This window comes from Salmo salar, chromosome ssa26 (genome assembly GCF_905237065.1).
Source record: "Salmo salar chromosome ssa26, Ssal_v3.1, whole genome shotgun sequence".
NCBI classification, from domain to species: Eukaryota; Metazoa; Chordata; class Actinopteri; order Salmoniformes; family Salmonidae; genus Salmo; species Salmo salar.
The window spans coordinates 19,663,917-19,679,042 of NC_059467.1; the positions used below are offsets into that span (position 1 = coordinate 19,663,917).

At 48.8% G+C, this 15,126-nt stretch overlaps 1 protein-coding gene across 7 annotated transcripts in view; it reads right to left on the reverse strand.

Annotated features, from left to right (window-relative positions):
• Positions 1-15,126, reverse strand: part of LOC106587320 (involucrin) — a 129,419-nt gene that overhangs the window by 90,093 nt on the left and 24,200 nt on the right. For 6 of the 7 annotated variants that reach the window (XM_045709048.1, XM_045709045.1, XM_045709046.1 and 3 more), the window contains one exon: positions 1,891-1,964. The exons of the other annotated variant lie outside the window; for it this stretch is intronic. In XM_045709048.1, the coding sequence (XP_045565004.1) occupies positions 1,891-1,964 (74 nt within the window). The remainder of the gene's footprint in view (positions 1-1,890; positions 1,965-15,126) is intronic. 7 annotated transcript variants of the gene reach the window in all.

Genomic DNA, 15,126 nt, shown 5'->3' on the forward strand with positions numbered 1-15,126 from the left:
AGGAGGTATCGGTTTGAAAACAAAAAACAAAAGACGATAGGTGGCCCACAGCGCAGGATGCCAGGGGGATGGCGAATGAGCCAGGGACCAGGGGAGATGAAGGAAATGGGCTCTGCCACAAGGGACTGGTGGGGGAAGTGGAAATTTGAGAACAACCAACACAGAGAAACTTGCAGCTTGTGGTGTTGTCCTAGAGACGACTGAGGGGTGGGACAAAAAGAAGCGCCTCTCTCTCTCTCGCTCTCTTGCTCTCCCTTCTCAAGCACAACCCCCTGTGCCAGGCAACCAGCCAGCCAGCCAGCCAGCCAGCCAGGCAGCGTACGCCATGCCAACCTGCTCATCGACAGTCGCGGCGCACCCTAGGATAACACAGGCGATGAAAAGGCAACATGTCTTCTTCATCTGGAAGGTGGTGTTTACGGATTTGCGGGAAAGTCACCGCTTCTGAGGATGCCCGAGGAGCGCGGTGATTCGGTACCCACAATCTTCGAGAGGTGTACCAGCGGGAACGCGGTGGCATCTGTCGCGGAAAAGTGTAAGGGGGCGAGAAATGGTACACAACGATCAAGAGCAAATCAACACGATCGGGCATCCGTCGCGGGTCGCTTGGCAAAGATAAAGAAAGCCAAGTGCAAAACAAAGACCATCAAGTGCTTCAAATGACTAATTAGAACAACAAAAGTTTGCTCTGTTAATTAGCGCGACGGACGAAATGAAAGGAATGGGAAAGATTACAAACAAAACAAAGCGGCAAGCTGTTCTGTGGGGAGGGTGTGAAGCTGGTGCCTGTTTTTGTGCCAACCCCCCCACCCCCCTCCTCCTCTAACACACCATTTTCCTCCAGCTCTCATCAAGCCGGCTGGCAGCCACTGCGGTGAGGAATGTCTACCATGGGCACTGCTGCCTGCCTCCATGCCGCAGACCCTGCCAACCTGCCAATCGCCTGCCTGCCTGCCAGCCACAAGAGAGGAGGGAGGAAGAAAGGACGTGAGGGACTGTGCCAAGGTCTCAACAGCAGCTGTTTACAAAGACACACACACAAAAAGAAAAAACTGCAAACATGAGGACGCATACTAATGAAGTACCAACACAAATTATAATCAGCGGACAGACAGGAATTTATTTACTTTTCTCTCTGCGTTCGTTTAAATTGTACTTTTTGTTTTTCGCCAAAGAAAAACTTATCGCGCATCATGGTTTCCTCCAGGTGTGTGGGATTTATGCGTGACAGGAACAACTTCCTGAAAAAAGAAAAAAAGAAAAGGCAAAAACAGAAAGAATGAAAATCTACTTCAGCAGCAAGCAAAGCTATGCCAGAGAGGCAGGCAGGCAGGCGTGTGTGTGTGTGTGTGTGTGTGTGTGTGTGTGTGTGTGTGTGTGTGTGTGTGTGTGTGTCTGTGTGTGTGTGTGTGTGTGTGCGTGCGATTTATCTACATTCACAGCAATCACCAGGGAGATGAATGGCTCAGGCTGTAGGCTCTATACAGCATCCACCAGTATGGGAACCAGACTGAGGCGAGGGGGATGCCACACAGACAACAGACATGCTGGAACTCAGTGGAGGGGGCAGGGGCACAGGAGGCAGGGGGACAGGAGCAGCAGTCCCGGCCACAGACACACACACTGGTGGGGTGGGGAGGGGAGGAGATACCCTACCCCATTCGGCCTGCCTGCAGCTCCGCCAGGCAGGGGTAGGGGGGCCGTGGGAACACTTTTGGCACCCCCCTCACCCATGCTTTTTAGTTTGCCCCCTCCTTGCCAACCGACCAAAGGAACTACCAAACTCCACCCTTCCAGTGTTTTTATTGGTGTAAAGTGGAAGGGGTAAACTATGAGGAACAGATGCAGAAGGGGTACCAACCGGTTCGGGTCGCGGGTCTTGGTACTTACGGGGTCCGGAAGAACGTTGCCGTGGTTCCCACGAGGTCCACTGGCATCGGGCACAGAGCCAAGGATAGGCGCCGCTGCAAACAGACAGATTGGAGGGTTTCGTTAACTTTACTAATTGCGCCGGAATAATTACAACAATTAGCGAGGAAGAAATCAACATCAGCCATTGGCCATCACAAATGGATATCCCAAACTTTTTTTTCCCTTTTGCTGGATTTTTGTTGGACAACAGGGCACGGTTGTGGAATATGAATAATTGAAGAAGCCATCCAAAGGGAGGGATTATAAGATCTTTGTGCTTCATACACTGCCTTGGCATACACCACCAAGATGTCAGAGCCAGGCTGCCACCAGTAAGGATAGGCTGGTATGGATGGTGGCATCTTTTTGGGCATCTAAGCCACGGTCGCTTAAACCTGCGATCCAAATACACACAATTAACGGTTTAATTCGTGATTCTGTTGTGTTTTTTCCCGTAACCTTCACGGCGGAACGCGTGTGGATATTATAATCTTTCGGAGCTAATGAGGTTTGGATGATCGGCCTTTTATTTAATTCCATGGGGGATGTTAATTGCGCCACGTCTTCATTACACAAATGGATTACCAAAAAAAAGAGAGCTCGCAGCAGAGAACAGGAGGGAGAAAGGAGGGAAATTGAGAGAGAGAGAGAGATTGAGAAAGGGGGGATATTTTCCTTCCTTCTATAATAAGACAGCATTCAAATAATGCAACACTACTCGCAAACAAGCAGAGAAAAGCTCCTGCAATGCTTGGCAATGCTAGTCTCTTCAAGTGCTATCCTGGAAAACCTGGTCTCTGCCTCCTCTCCTTTCCTCTCTGCTCTCTACAGCTCCAGTCCTCAGCTCTGGGGACTTTGCCTTCACTTCTCTGGATGTGGATCTTACAAAACAGGAGTGAGAAAATACCCTGCCTGGAATTTAATTTCTCTCAATTGGATATTATTAGTGTTCTCCTATAATTGGTATTGAGCTTTGTTCCAGTGGTGTCTGTCGTTGGCGCCGGGCGAAGCGGAATGGAGAGGAGACAACAGACACTGTGGCGGGCACTGGCTAATGTCCTCTGTGCTTAATCATCCTTCAGCAGAATGGTTTTATGCATATTTCATTTGCATATCATTAAATCGCTAAGGCACATTGGCAACTGGCAGCGGAGAGCGAGGGAGTGGAAATGGAGGAGCCCAAAGTGTAAAAAAAGAAAAGAGCGACTCATTATGCGATGGCAATCTTCAAAGCCGTGCGCCTGCTATTCCAGCAACCTGCCAATTGGTTTTAATTGAACGTTAATTAAAAAAGTGGTCGCGCTCAACCTTTCCAACTTGGATTAATTGAGTGTCTTCCAATCTGCGCAGCAAGGACTCGTCATACATACAGTATGTGTGTGTGTATGTAAATTATGTGGATATCTATGGTTATAGTAAATTAATACAGGACGATTTGGAGAAAAAATGTAATCCCTGTAATTACAGCACCTTTTAACGGAATGGATTTTTTTCCTTATTTTTTTCGCAGACGATTTTGCAGAGAACAAATCGCAAATATGTATTCTGTGATCTCTGGATATCATTAATGCTACAAAATCATGTTGACGAGGAAGCGGGCATTTTACTCTTAATTATGTTTGACCTGCTGTAATGGTTTAACATTCTCTACTTGGGAAGGTGGCAAGCTGCTGCTGGCAGCGGGCGGGCAGCGCCAGCGGGTCGGGTGTGGGACCAGGGACCAGGGGAGCTGAAACCTGGTGACTCGGGGCACAGAGATAAGCATGGGAATCGCTGGGGGCATTCTGTCGCAACCCTTCACCATGTCCCTGGGAAAAGACAAAACCAACCCAACTGCCCACACATGCTGACCCCCCCCCCCGTCTGAAAAATAAATGTTGGGTAATTTATGCGCAAATTAATATGCTTGCCTGGACTCTGATTGCCTGTATTAAATCATTACAGGCGATTAATCCATTGTTTCTGATTCCAGAATGTCCCCTCCTCCCACCCCCCCTCTCTGTCTGGCGCACTGTCCTTTTGTGATGGGACACAAGGGCTGCATTGTTGGCTCCCAAGATACACACACACACACACACACACACACACACACACACACACACACACACACACACACACACACACACACACACACACACACACACACACACACACACACACACACCCACACTATTAATTAAGGCGTACAGATTGTGGACCGTTTCTGTCTCCCCCCACCGTCTGTTTCAGTTCAACATAAAACCAATCGTGGGACTTTGTTAAAGATGTTTATTTTTATTATTTCACACACTCTCCTGTCAATTTTCAGTATGATAATCAATAAAACATTTAAAATAATAAAGAAATATATATATATATATATATATATATATATGATTTCTTTTAAATATATATATGATTTATGAATTTTTTAAAAATCATAAATCCAGTTAAAGTTACTAAAAATGTTGAGGCCTTTAAAACCCAAATAAAGGAGGATCTGATCTTCGCTGCGTCGTTTAATTGAAAAGAAAAAAGAAACGGCGTAACTCCAGGTAAAATAAGCCCCATGCAGAGAGAGCAGCGCCCGCCTGGCTCGGCTAATTGTGGATGCCCAAATTTCCAGACTTCCCGGCTAGGTCCATCCCCTTGCGAGGCAAATCCCCTCAGGCCATATGCAGGAATATTCAAATGAAGCGAGCTTCACGCGCCGCACAATTAGCCGTGTTTAGTAATTTGAGTAATGAGAGCCGGAGGGGTAGTGTGGGCGGAGGGGCGGTACGGCGGGGAGCAGGCTGGCAGGAGAAGCCCGGCGCAGCATAGCGGGTATCAGCCTGGCGCTCTGCAGCCACAGCACATGCAGATGTCGCTGTAGTTCTTCCAAAAGCTTTCCACCAGCCAGCCAAGAGGGAGGGGAGGTAACGAGGTTCTCGTTTGGCATCACACACACCTCCGCCGTATGTTTTAAGGAGTCATGAGTGTGTGTGAGGGGGGGAGTGTGTGGGAACGAGGCTGGCAGCCGGGGGCGGAGGAGTTAAGATGGGTAAGAGGTAGGGGATCCCTGTATGGAGGAATGTGGACATAAATAATAGTAGTGAAATGTGGGCAAGGTAAAGCCGAACCGACAGGATGACTGTGTGCTACTGAGCGTGTCACATGGTGTAGGCATTATGCAGAGTGCTCATATTAATATGCATAAGGGGCCTCTTTATTATGCAGCAGGGCGCGGTGCGGCAAGGAGGTAATATTGGTAGGCTGTGTAGAGCAGCCGTTCTCTGGTTACAGTCTGGGAATGTTATCTTTCTCTGAACAAACACAGCCCTCATTTCCAAATGTGTAATTATCACGCATATCCATGGCGTTCCATCTGAAAAGAAAACGAAACTCAAGTGGTGGTGATTTCTACCCCAGTGTCCGATTGACTGGCATGTTATGACCTGCCCCCGCCCACCCATTCCCTCCTCATACAACCCCTCTCCCCTCAAACACCCCTTACTAGTCCTTCCATTTCATCATTTGGGAGTCACACTGGAAACACACCCGAGTGGCGCAGCGGTCTAAGGCACTGCATCTCAGTGCTAGAGGCGTCAATACAGACCCTGGTTTGATCCCGGGCTGTATCACAACCGGCCGTGATCGGGAGTCCCATAGGGCGGCGCACAATTGGCCCAGTGTCGTCCGGGTTAGGGGAGGGTTTGGCCGGGGTAGGGCCATCATTGTAAAATAAAAATGTGTTCTTAACTGACTTGCCTAGTTAAATAAAGGTAAAAAAACTAAAAAAGTGAGATGGTACGGTCCAGATTTCATGAGACTGGTTTCGCTGGCAAACGACATCAAACAAAACAAACCAAGCAGCCTCATGGGACCCCATGAAATATGGAGCAATAACCCATGAGAAAGACTGACAGAAAGAGAGAAAAGCCTACTTACACAGCGGGACGGCACATACAGCCTGGCACAACAAGCCAGTGTAGTCACCATGGTGGGTGCAGAATGATGGGATAGTGCCAGTGGCTGGCAGACAGGCAGGGTTTAGGGAGCTTTTAGTCATTCCACCCTCCAACACCACTTGACCTTGAGAGAGGAGGTCATCTTGCTGTAAAAGTAGAGCCACTTTCCTCTGTACCCCCAGAGCAGAGCAGCCAGTCCCCCTATCCCAGAGCCCCTTGGTCATTAGTCGCCTGCTGCAGCAGAGAGGCCAGGCATGGCACAGTGCATGGGGACGGGGACAGAGACACTACAGCCTGGTTTCAGTGGTACGTATATACTGTACCAAACTTTAGATGAAAAGTCTAGAAGATTCTATCATTGGTAAATAACTTAGCAGATGGCCTGTGTTCACCTGGGATGTGGCCAAAGTGACCAGAGAGACATACTGCTGCAGAGAGACATACTGCTGCAGAGAGACATACTGCTGCCTGGTCACTTCAAATACAACTATCAGATAACCTCACCTATGATGAAGAGTAGTTTCCTCCTCCTCTACCAGATTTAATAAAGCCTAATAAACTATTTATTCATGAATTAAATAACTATTATATATGAGACATGGGTAGGCAGGCATAGTCCCTAAATAGCCTAGCTATCATGTGCTTAAATCCATCCAGTGCACTATTGTTCCATTGTGAATAGGGTTGACACACTGACACCTAAAGCACATTTCAGGTGACTAGCACCGTGGGGCTCATCACCGTGTGTAGCCCAGTCACCAGCCACAGAGGTTTACAGCCTCAAGGCCTCTACAGTAAACGTACAGCTGCATGTCTCTGTGCTACCATTAAAGAAGTGACAATGTGACTATTTCCTCCCAGTGACTGATGACCGTACACAACCAGACAGGCCTTCTCAGGTATCAGGCTCTGTCCATGGCCCAGCACTGTTATTTCAGGACTCTCACTCTACCTTCAGGCTTACCTTGTTCAACACTGTTAATAATGGCTGTAGAGGTTGTTGGGATCAGTGGGTCTTAGCAGGGTAAAATGTTACATGGTCAGTCTGCCTTACATCCAGGGGAGTCCCCCCACAAAAACCCACAGCCTCTAGCCTCCTAGACCTGGATTTCCCAGAATACGTTGTGGGAATCATTGGGACAGAGTCACTGTGTCGCCGTCTGTAATTCACGGCTACCATTCACAGGGGCTGAAAGAGAAATCGGTGGATATTAAAATAAGCAAATTAGCATGAGCATTAGGCAGCAGGTAAGCATGCTTGATGTTATTGAGTGAGAGTGTCTGCACCTCAAATAGACTGATACACTCAGATGCTCTCCAGCACAAAGAGCCCTCCACAACCCTCCTCCACCATGCCTGTAGTGTTAATACACACAGCTAAATGGAACTCCTGGTTTACTAACCACTCTCCTCTTCCCCTTCTCTTCTCCCTCATTTTCTCTCTGACTAATGAGTGTTCGTTAGGCCAAACAGGGGCACTGTAACCTCACCTAAACATTTCCACAGCAGCACCGCTTCACCTTGTGGCCTCACACAACGCCGCGCGGCTACGTGGAACGCTGCCTACTGTTAACTCTGCACCCCTGTGTGTGTGCTGCAGCTCAGGCCCAGCTGAGAGCTAACACTATCTCTTTTACCGCTGCCCAGTCCAGGCCTGCACATTAATTGGTTCCTGGTAATTCTATCAGATTAGTATTAATACAGTGTCACTGAGGCGATCGAGGTGACCCACACTATCTCACTGGCTTAATATAAACTAGCGTAAAGGTCAACTGTCAATCATCCGGCACAATATGATAATAAGCCTTTAAAGTTGGGTAGAGGATGTTATTAGCAGAATGACCAAATGACTGTCATAACCGCGGAGCTGCATAGGGGGGCATTTATAGATGAGGCTGGGGGGGTCTGATTCAGACTCCATTCCTCTGCTAGAACAGTATGAGAAATTATCCTGAAATGCATGTTTGCATCCTCAACATCAACAGAGAGCAATAGATATCCCAGAACTGGGCCCTCATACAGTACAAGCTAGTCTTCATACTGGTTGTTGTAACTCGTACAGTAGACTATACCTTAGCTACATCTCAACTCCCCATCTGGTCTTAATGAGTGACTGGGAGGGAGGCCTAGTGAAAATGACCTTGGACTAGCAGGAGGTGGTGTACAGTAGTAGTCAGCTGACCATGGACGTGCTACAGCAGCAGAGCAGTGCTTACAGCAGAGTGGTTGTCAGAGAGGGATATAAATATAGACACCGTGACATCACTGCGTGACTATACTGGCTGGCCCCATGTGAAGCTGCTGCCTGCCCTCTTCACTGGGAATAGACTCCCCTGAGAGGAGCTGTACAGTACACACAGGCTGACTGAAGGGGAGGAAGAAAGGAGAGCCTGGGAGATGTACTACCTGAATGTCCATCCTCAGTCTGTGTGCCCAGTGAGAAGGTGACAGAGAGATAGAGAGAGTGTGTGTGTGTGTGTGTGTGTGTGTATGTGTGTGTGTGAGAGAGCTAAGAAGACAGCAGCTGGGAGGATATGAGAGGCCTGACATGGTCTCTGATCAGGCCTAAGAGAGAGAGCAAGGGAGAGAGAGAGAGAGAAACCGAGTGTCTGTGCTGAATCCCATAGGGCCTGAACCGGGCGGCTGGCAGGGGAGCCATTACACGCGTGTCTCTGACAGCTCACTCTCTCATTACAGCAGCAGGCTGCCTGTAGTTCCCATGCTGCTGCTGCTACTGTACTGTACCATCTACCACTACTACTGTCTCCCTCCTATACATACTCATCATCACAGCTTCAGCCACCACTACTAATCCCACTGTCTACTACGGACTCCCCTACTCACCTCCACCACAGCTGTAACAACCACCACAACCCCCTGCCATGGATTCTACCATGGATTCTTTCTATGGTGTCTATTATCTCTCTCCGGTATACAGCTGCCAAATAGAATCTACCTCGCCCCCCTGACTAGGTCTGCCCTGGCTCATAGGCACACCTAGGCTACATCCTCCCATCATGGCTGTTTCAGTCGATGGAAATGCTGATTCTACTTGGCCATATTCTCTCTGTCATTGACACCCAACAGCTGCCAGAGGCCCAGTGCAGCGCTGCATGCTGGCCAGCCAGAGTCCATCCCAGAGGTGAGCCTAACCCTGGCCTAATGGATCTACTGCAGCCCTGATCTAATAAGACCTAATAATTATGGAGTCCTGCTGAAATACTCAGCCGCTCAAACCGACACGGGGAACCACTCCAAGTTACGTGTTGCACAGAGTTTACAGTTCTGTCAGGAGAACCCTGTCGGCCCAGAACTCCCCACTCCTCCAAATGAGCCCAGCCTCAGAATGAGAATGAGATGAGAAAAAGGCAAGAGGGCCGCTCATAAGAATAGACTTAGGCTGGGAGACGCATAGCAATATGACCTCTGCTGGCTGAGGAAAAAATGTGCTGCCTCCACAGTTTACTGCTAAAGGGCAATGACAGACTTAATTGGATCGAAAGAGACATTTCTTCAGGTTCTTTTGGCAAATCCCGCGGCTGAGGTTAGAGAAACTGCTCAAAAGAGGTAGCCAACTTAAACAAAGGCTCTCTGAGGCACACAGACCTGCATCTGTAGCTGTTTAAGCACTATACGCACCAGGCCCGGTTGGACACTGATCGAATCATTCATACAAGGCCGCAGCGCAAATAAAACTAACATGTACTGCTCCGAGCTGTCCTCCGTCCAACCCAAACCTTTTTAAACTCGCCATTGTAATGAACAAAAAAATCACACGCATATAAAATTCCTCAATATAAAGCCAAACACCAAAGATAAAACCACACACAATCCCTACAGCTGTGGCAGCCTACGGGCGAGCCGTGTTGAACTTGTGAATCCGACCTAGAATAACACTTTCACGCCGCAGTGAAATATATGGCCATCTTTACTGGGAAACACTGCTTTTTACGGCAGTGTAGTCTACCTGACACCTGAGTGGGTGCGAGTGCATGTGTGTGTGCGTGCCAGTAATGTCCTTCCTACTGCAGTGAATCATGTTCACATGCACTCATAAAGAGAGTAGTATAGCTGGGTGAAGCTGCAGTAACTTAGCTACTCACCCTCCCCTTGCTAGGGGAGTTGGACTGTAACTCCAGCAGTTGTTCCTCTCTCATGTCCAGTCTTTTTTTAAAAAGACGCTATAGAGGACCTTGAAGACCTCTTTCCTCAGTCCTCGACCCATAGGCCAAAAGCATGAACCCTTTTTTCAGTGCCAATCTGGAGCATTACGCCGATCACAGCGAGAACAAACAGAGGAAATGTGCCTTTTACAACTAACACCACTATTATTCCATTTTGACTTCTCCTTACTTTATGGATTTGCCAACTTTGCGTCCCGGCTCAGAGGAAACGGTTCATTAAAAAGGAATGTCTATTTTTCCTATTCTTTTTTTAATGTGGTGGACAGGGATATTAGCCAATCCCTCTGTTCAGCAAGTGAAAGGCCAGACATCCTCCTGGTTGGCTGCTGCTGCTGCTCTCTGGTCATGCTGGCTTCATTAGAGCCAGATTCCTGCCATCACAAAGAGACCATGCATATCACAGAGACCAGCAGCAGGACCAGGAGGATCGGGGAGGCAGGGGAGACTGAGGGGGAGACAGGATTGAAAGATGGGGGAGTGAGGGAAGAAAGAGGGATGAAGGGTGGAGGTTTACGAGAGAGTAATAGTGGGTACCAAAGTGGGTGATGGAGAATGAGAGGTAACTAATTGAACTTGAGGGGGTGGAGGAATGAGAGAAATGAACAGGAATGAAGTCTGTGGAAAGATAGAGAGTTAAGAAGAGAGATAACAAATGGTTAATGACCAGATCCACAGGCTTTACCAAGCATTGATCCACGTCCTAACGCCCGTCCCCTCACAAGCACACACACACACACACACACACACACACACACACACACACACACACACACACACACACACACACACACACACACACACACACACACACACACACACACACACACACACACACACACTGAATCGTGTTCCTCCACCCCAATGTGATGATGAGTATGGTCTATAAATCAATACGTAGTGAGGAAAGACAAAGGCCACGACAACTGGTTGAGAGCCCCAGATCCACTCTGGGTGGGGCCTGGTTGATTTCTTAATGGTACATAATAGAGCCCATTTTCACCAGGCATGTTAAATCATACACCAGGCATGTTAAATCGTACACCAGGCATGTTAAATCGTACACCAGGCATGTTAAATCGTACACCAGGCATGTTAAATCATACACCATGCATGTTAAATCATACACCATGCATGTTAAATCATACACCAGGCATGTTAAATCATACACCAGGCATGTTAAATCGTACACCAGGCATGTTAAATCGTACACCAGGCATGTTAAATCGTACACCAGGCATGTTAAATCATACACCAGGCATGTTAAATCGTACACCAGGCATGTTAAATCATACACCAGGCATGTTAAATCGTACACCAGGCATGTTAAATCGTACACCAGGCATGTTAAATCGTACACCAGGCATGTTAAATCATACACCAGGCATGTTAAATCATACACCAGGCATGTTAAATCATACACCAGGCATGTTAAATCGTACACCAGGCATGTTAAATCATACACCAGGCATGTTAAATCGTACACCAGGCATGTTAAATCGTACACCAGGCATGTTAAATCGTACACCAGGCATGTTAAATCGTACACCAGGCATGTTAAATCGTACACCAGGCATGTTAAATCGTACACCAGGCATGTTAAATCATACACCAGGCATGTTAAATCATACACCAGGCATGTTAAATCATACACCAGGCATGTTAAATCATACACCAGGCATGTTAAATCATACACCAGGCATGTTAAATCATACACCAGGCATGTTAAATCATACACCAGGCATGTTAAATCATACACCAGGCATGTTAAATCATACACCAGGCATGTTAAATCATACACCAGGCATGTTAAATCATACACCATGCATGTTAAATCATACACCAGGCATGTTAAATCATACACCAGGCATGTTAAATCATACACCATGCATGTTAAATCATACACCAGGCATGTTAAATCATACACCAGGCATGTTAAATCATACACCAGGCATGTTAAATCATACACCAGCGGCCCCTTTGTGAGCATTGAAGCAAAACAAAGACCTTTAATACAGAAGTCCACTGCTTATTCTTTTTGCCCTCCTTCCAAAGCTCGCCACTGAATTGGATTTTCTCAGCACTGTTTTCTAATTTGAAACATCCATCATTTATTATTAAAGAAAGGAAAGAAAGAGAAGGCTTGCCTTCGGCAGCTCTAGTAACCCCAACACCTCCTCCCCCCATGCAACACTTTTCAGCAGCCTTAGCCCTTCACTGCAGTTAACTTTACTTTCCCCATCTCTGCAGAGCTGGTCAATGTAATGACACAAAAATATGGTGTGGCTGTTTGACTGGTGAGCAGCGGGTGCTGAAACAGTGATTCAGGCAGTGTGTGTGTGTGTGTGTGTGTGTGTGTGTGTGTGTGTGTGTGTGTGTGTGTGTGTGTTGTGATGGATATGCCACGGCTGCCAGACAGTGGGTGAGTGGTAGCTGTGAACGCCTCATACAGAAACAGAAGGTGGTGGTGCGTTTCTCCCAAACCCCAGGAAATCCTTGGCGTTAATAAAAGCCCCTCTGTGTCCTTTAGTAATCCTGTTCTGTATTATCACCACGCTGCAGCTAAATGTTGCAATTAGCCCACCCTTTTTCATGCAAATCAACTTGACAGCCCCACAATCAGTCGGTTACGCCAGCTCTCGCTCTCCCTCCTCTCTCCTTGCTCCCTCGCTCTCTCCCTGCTCCCTCGCTCTCTCCCTCCTCTCTCCCTGCTCCCTCGCTCTCTCCCTCCTCTCTCCCTGCTCCCTCGCTCTCTCCCTCCTCTCTCCCTGCTCCCTCGCTCTCTCCCTGCTCCCTCGCTCTCTCCCTCCTCTCCCCCTGCTCCCTCGCTCTCTCCCTGCTCCCTCGCTCTCTCCCTCCTCTCTCCCTGCTCCCTCGCTCTCTCCCTGCTCCCTCGCTCTCTCCCTCCTCTCTCCCTGCTCCCTCGCTCTCTCCCTGCTCCCTCGCTCTCTCCCTCCTCTCCCCCTGCTCCCTCGCTCTCTCCCTGCTCCCTCGCTCTCGTCCTCCTCTCCCCCTGCTCCCTCGCTCTCTCCCTCCTCTCCCCCTGCTCCCTTACTCTCTCCCTCCTCTCCCCCTGCTCCCTCGCTCTCTCCCTCCTCTCCCCCTGCTCCCTCGCTCTCTCCCTCCTCTCTCCCTGCTCCCTCGCTCTCTCCCTGCTCCCTCGCTCTCTCCCTCCTCTCCCCCTGCTCCCTCGCTCTCTCCCTCCTCTCCCCCTGCTCCCTTACTCTCTTTGGCATTTGCGGCGGCCGCCACATTTCCATGATGTATAATATCAGTTTGGAATATGCACGGCTCAACGCCGGGCCGCATGTTGATTAGTGCAACATTACATATGTTAAGTCCAAAAGGGAGTCATTTGCCTCACTCATGCTCCAGTGCACCTCTATGGTCAGCCGGAAAATACAAAAGGGCTCATGTTAATAAGCATAAGCTGAGGGGGTGAAGAAGGGGGGCGTTGGGGTGCTTTTGGGCTTTCAATGGTTCATGTGAGCATTGGGCTACATGCTGTGTGGCCTGCACAAAACAAACATTGCTCAACATTAGTGTTTTACAAGTGCTGCCAGTTCTCTATTGTATATATTCCTGTGTGGGGTCTGAGCTGCACAATGGATCCCAGGGCCCCCCATCCAACCCCCCATTTCTAAGAGCCACCATTTAGAAGCTATGCAGCAGCCCTGCTAGTAGTGACAGGTGGCTACTGCTTCAGGGCGCTGAGGCTATGGATCTAACGCAGGCGCAGGCACACACACACACACACACACACACACGTCAGTTCAGCGCCCTGCTTTCCATAAGCTTCAATGTTGTAGACATACGTATACATGTCCCTATAAACGATGATGCATGTACTGTTGTAAAGGCACCATGCTTTGTTGCAACTTGGTCATTGGGATTACAGATTTGGTCATTGGATACCATTTGGTCATTGGAGGAGTCCCATCACAGAACTGCATGGGCGTGTGCTGGCATGATGGATGGATGCGGCTTGATTATCATTAAAAAGTCATTTACAAGACAAATAGGGACTAGCTTTTCAAAGTATGGTTATTTTATTGCTCATTTGAGTTTGGAGACAAAGTGTAGTGTGAACAACCAGCCGTTAGCTTGCCTTGGCGATTACTACAGAGCTGTACAGGATGATTGTTCAGCACCGTGAGCAGGTGGGGTGAGGTTCTGTGAGGTGGAGGAAGTGGGCAGGGAGGGCAGTCTCTAGCTAGCACCAGGGAAGTGGGCAGGGAGGGCAGTCTCTAGCTAGCACCAGGGAAGTGGGCAGTGGGGCAGTCTCTAGCTAGCACCAGGGAAGTGGGCAGGGAGGGCAGTCTCTAGCTAGCACCAGGGAAGTGGGCAGGGAGGGCAGTCTCTAGCTAGCACCAGGGAAGTGGGCAGTGGGGCAGTCTCTAGCTAGCACCAGGGAAGTGGGCAGTGGGGCAGTCTCTAGCTAGCACCAGGGAAGTGGGCAGTGGGGCAGTCTCTAGCTAGCACCAGGGAAGTGGGCAGTGGGGCAGTCTCTAGCTAGCACCAGGGAAGTGGGCAGGGAGGGCAGTCTCTAGCTAGCACCAGGGAAGTGGGCAGGGAGGGCAGTCTCTAGCTAGCACCAGGGAAGTGGGCAGTGGGGCAGTCTCTAGCTAGCACCAGGGAAGTGGGCAGTGGGGCAGTCTCTAGCTAGCACCAGGGAAGTGGGCAGTGGGGCAGTCTCTAGCTAGCACCAGGGAAGTGGGCAGTGGGGCAGTCTCTAGCTAGCACCAGGGACGCTGTGCCCTTGTGTGCATGACCAGAAAAGGCCATTTAGTCTCATGGTGGTGCTGCTTCATTAACATGCTGCCCTTCTAGAAAAACTCTCCAAATTCATCTCTTCATCAAAGTCCTTAACAAAGTACAGAGGCGGATGGGGAGCCAGCCGGCAGAATAACAGGGAAATAACCAAGTGATCTTTTTTTTCTGAGGGTCAAGTAAATTAAAGCTGACAGAAATAACATCGGGGGAGAATTTAAAAGAAGATGGGGAAAAAACGAGGGATGGATGAGAGAGACAGAGAGGGAGGGAGAAGTGCTGCAAGATGGGTCTCTGTGCCTTTAAGCGGAAGTCTCAATCTCACATAGTTTTGT